We start from the raw sequence: 3537 nt of genomic DNA, 5'->3' as shown, positions 1-3537 counted from the left end.
TCTCTTCTCTCTCTATCTCTCCCTTTGTTTTTGTTTTTGTTTTTGTTTTTGTTTTTGTTTTTGTTTTTGTTTATTATTATTTTTTCGTTTTGGAGGAGAATAATAACTACTGTACTACGAGGAGGGAATCGGTGCTGATCCCTGCGCGCATGTTGTTTTTGGTTGGGTTTGCTTTCTATTTGAAGCGAAGCAGGGAGGCAGGGAAGCAGGGAAGAGCGAGCGAAGGAAGATTCCTTACTAGTACAGATAGTACTACTAGTAGTAGTAGTGAATGAGCAGTGCGTGAAGGGGATTCCTTCACGGGCTCTCCGGGAATTTGACCTTGCTGGCTAGCCTTTACGCTTGATTTGCAAAATTATTAAATAAAACAACTTTACCTACTTCCTTGTAAATTTAATTAGGTCCGAATTGGGTTTGTGAATTGTGATCGGCGGGCAAGAAGATGGGAGTGCAAGTGGCCGGGCCGTGCTTGCATTGGTCGCAGCTGTTTCCCGCCGCCCCCTCCGCCTCTCAGACCCTGGCCTCTGTTTTCGCTTCGATTTGCTCCGCCAAGAGATACGGACCCATCTACGGCTCCGACGCCTCCCTCGCCCACCATCACGTCGCGGAGCACCGGTCGCCGTTCCTCGGCGGCAGCAGGCTGTCGAGAACCCGGTCTTCGGAGATATTCAGGCCGCGGGGAAGCCGGGGGAGGGAAGGACAGCTGCGGAGAGCTGTCAGTGCAGGCCTGGAGCACTTGGACGACGACGACGACGACGACGACGACGATAAGAGAATTCGAGAACAATCAGCTGATTCTCTCGGCGACGACGATCGCAAGAGAGATGCAGAGATCGGCGGCGGCAGCAGAGATGCAGGAGATGCCGCCGCCGCCGCCGCATCTGGTTCGCCCTTCTCCGGCACCGCAAGGCCGGCGATCTGGCCCGACGAGCCCCCGGACTGGCCCGATCGGGACGCGCTGTCGATCGTGGCGGCGAACAGCGGGCCGCTGCCGCTGCCGCTGCGGATCATCATGCAGAAGAAGCAGCAGCAGCAGCGGTGGGAGGAGGACTTCTTCCGGGACGCGGGGGAGTCGGCGCTGAGCTCCGTGAAGAGGGCCTTCTCGTCCATGGTGTTCATCATCCGCGAGCTCCACAGCTTCACGCTCCACATGCGGGAGCTGCTCTTCCTCGAGGATCTCCGGGGGATCCTCGCGCGCGTCCACCACGAGATGCACGCCTCCTTCGTCTGGCTCTTCCAGCACATCTTCTCGTGCACCCCCACCCTCATGCTCTTCCTCATGCTCCTCCTCGCCGACTTCACCGTCCACTCCATGGCCCACACCGTCGCCTCCGCGGCCGCCGCGCCTCCCCGCGATCCCACGCCTCGATCCGCCGCCGTGATGCCGGTCGAGAGCCCGCCTCAGACCAAGCGACAGCGGTTCGCATCGGCGTCGGTGAAGTCGTTCTCGGTGGGGAGGACGGCGGAGGTCGGAGGGAGCGGCGGCGGCGGCGGCGGCGGGGGGAAGGTGAGGCCGGTGGCGGGGTCGAGCGACGAGGGGCGATCCGATGGGTACCGCGAGAGCCGCACGATCGTTCCTGAAGGGATATCGAACGTCCCTGCGACGCTCCCGGAGGAGAAGAGAGTAGAAAAAGACGCATCGGAGGCGGAGGAGGAGGACGAGTCCGTGGTTTGGAACAGAGTGGTGGAGGAAGCTTCTGGAATGCGAGCGAGAGTGATGCACGAGTCGCTTATGGATCCCACCGTCTTGAAGCGGCTCGTTGCGCCCGTTGCGGTGGAGTTCGAGGGCGATGATGGTTCGACGGCGCATTTTAGAACGGAGCTCATGTATCAGCAGGCGCTGTCCGCGGAGCCCGACAACTCTCTCCTCGTCTCCAACTTCGCTCAGTTCCTCTATCTCGTCCTCCGCGATCACGATAGGTATATATCGATCGATTCAATCAATTAGGATTCGGAAATTAGTTACCAGTGATTAATTACCATGCTGTCTATTTTTTTTTCCCGCTTTACTATTTTTTTAAATGCATTGTATGGGTACTGAAAGTGCATGGAATTTGGGGGACAATTTTAATGAACGAACGTGCAGGGCGGAGTACTACTTCAAGAAAGCGGTGCGGATCGAGCCGGCAGATGCAGAGGCTCTGAGCCGGTACGCGACGTTCCTGTGGGTGGCGCGGAAGGACCTGGAGGCGGCGGAGGAGACCTACCTGGAGGCCATTGCTGCCGATCCCGGAAACAGCTTCTACGCTGCTAACTACGCCCACTTCCTCTGGAACACCGGCGGTGAGGACACCTGCTACCCTCTCGATACCGACGAAGCATAATTCAACCTCCACGCCCGGGAAATTGCGCATTTTCACCACAAACGGGAAGCGAACACAAAAAAAATGAGCATGTGCATGGCCCGTTAGAATGGGCAACAACGCGGGGGGGCGTTTTTAATTAGAAGCCATTGGAGCAGGGAAGTGCTTTCACATCGACTGTGGCCACGAGGCCGTTTGGTATCTGGTGCTCATCGTTCAGTGGATGGGCGATGGAAGCCCGTCTTTTGAGAGTTTTGTCTCTTAATTAACTCGGGAGCTGGCCCGAGTTGCATTTTTCTAGTTCTAGTTCTAGTTTTAGCTCTAGTTCTTATGGCGGGTGTGTGTGGAACAGTTATATATGAGCTGCTCTCTTCTGCTCCGGAAGTAGTATAATTCTTGTAATTAGCAATAACATAATAATAATAATAAAAATAAACTCCCGGTTCGTTCTACTGGCTCTCTCTCTCATCTTTTAGCTCCTCGGATCTGACGGTTTTTATGGGAAAATCAATCCAGAATTGTGTGGTTCGCCACCCCAAAAATTGCTCCAAAAATTAAACTGAACGCTTGGGGGCGTTTGGATTGACGAATCTATAGATCCAACGTAAGTCAAATGTAGTGGTGCTTGAGTTTTTCTGAAGTGTGATTATTTTTTTGTTGTTTGTTTTCACGTAACTCGTACAGTCTGAAAGTTAAATTCAATTACTTTTTCTGTTTCTTTTGATATAACTTGGTACTGGTAAAATTAATTAGTTTTTTTAGTTTCGTTATTTGTTTTGATGTAAATAAGTGGATCCCATTATCTCCTAAATATAGTAGTAAATTTACCACTAGCAAATTTAACCTATTATATAATTAATTTTTTTATTATTATTATTTAAGGGTGCGTTTGGTTTGAATTATCCTGACAGGATTACAGGCAATCCTACCAGAATAACTGTGTTTGGTTAATCCGCTATGTAATCTAATCGTTAATGTAGCATTACAAATCGAGCAGGATTATATCGAAAATATTAACGGGAGGGAGGTCGTGTATCTTGCATTACTGAAATCCGTTAATACTACCTATTATGTAAAATGACAATTTACCCTCCAACAATCCCAAATCTAATTAACAACATTATTTTCATCTCTCTCTCGCCTTCCCCCCGGCCCTCTCTCTCGCACGCCGCTTTCTCTCGCTCTCTTTCTCTCAACGTCTCTCTCTCTCTCTCTCTCTCTCTCTCTCTCGCAC

General features: G+C 51.7%; 1 protein-coding gene across 1 annotated transcript; it reads left to right on the top strand.

Annotated features, from left to right (window-relative positions):
• On the top strand, positions 1-2755 carry LOC109719242. The gene is made up of 2 exons (XM_020245805.1): positions 1-1920; positions 2087-2755. The coding sequence occupies exons 1-2, from the start codon at positions 443-445 to the stop codon at positions 2322-2324; spliced, it is 1716 nt and encodes a 571-aa protein (XP_020101394.1). The 5' UTR covers positions 1-442; the 3' UTR covers positions 2325-2755.

Source organism: Ananas comosus, linkage group 13, assembly GCF_001540865.1.
Source record: "Ananas comosus cultivar F153 linkage group 13, ASM154086v1, whole genome shotgun sequence".
Lineage (NCBI taxonomy): Eukaryota > Viridiplantae > Streptophyta > Magnoliopsida > Poales > Bromeliaceae > Ananas > Ananas comosus.
The sequence above is the reverse complement of the archived record's forward strand: the minus strand, read 5'-3'. Positions and strand labels throughout refer to the sequence as shown.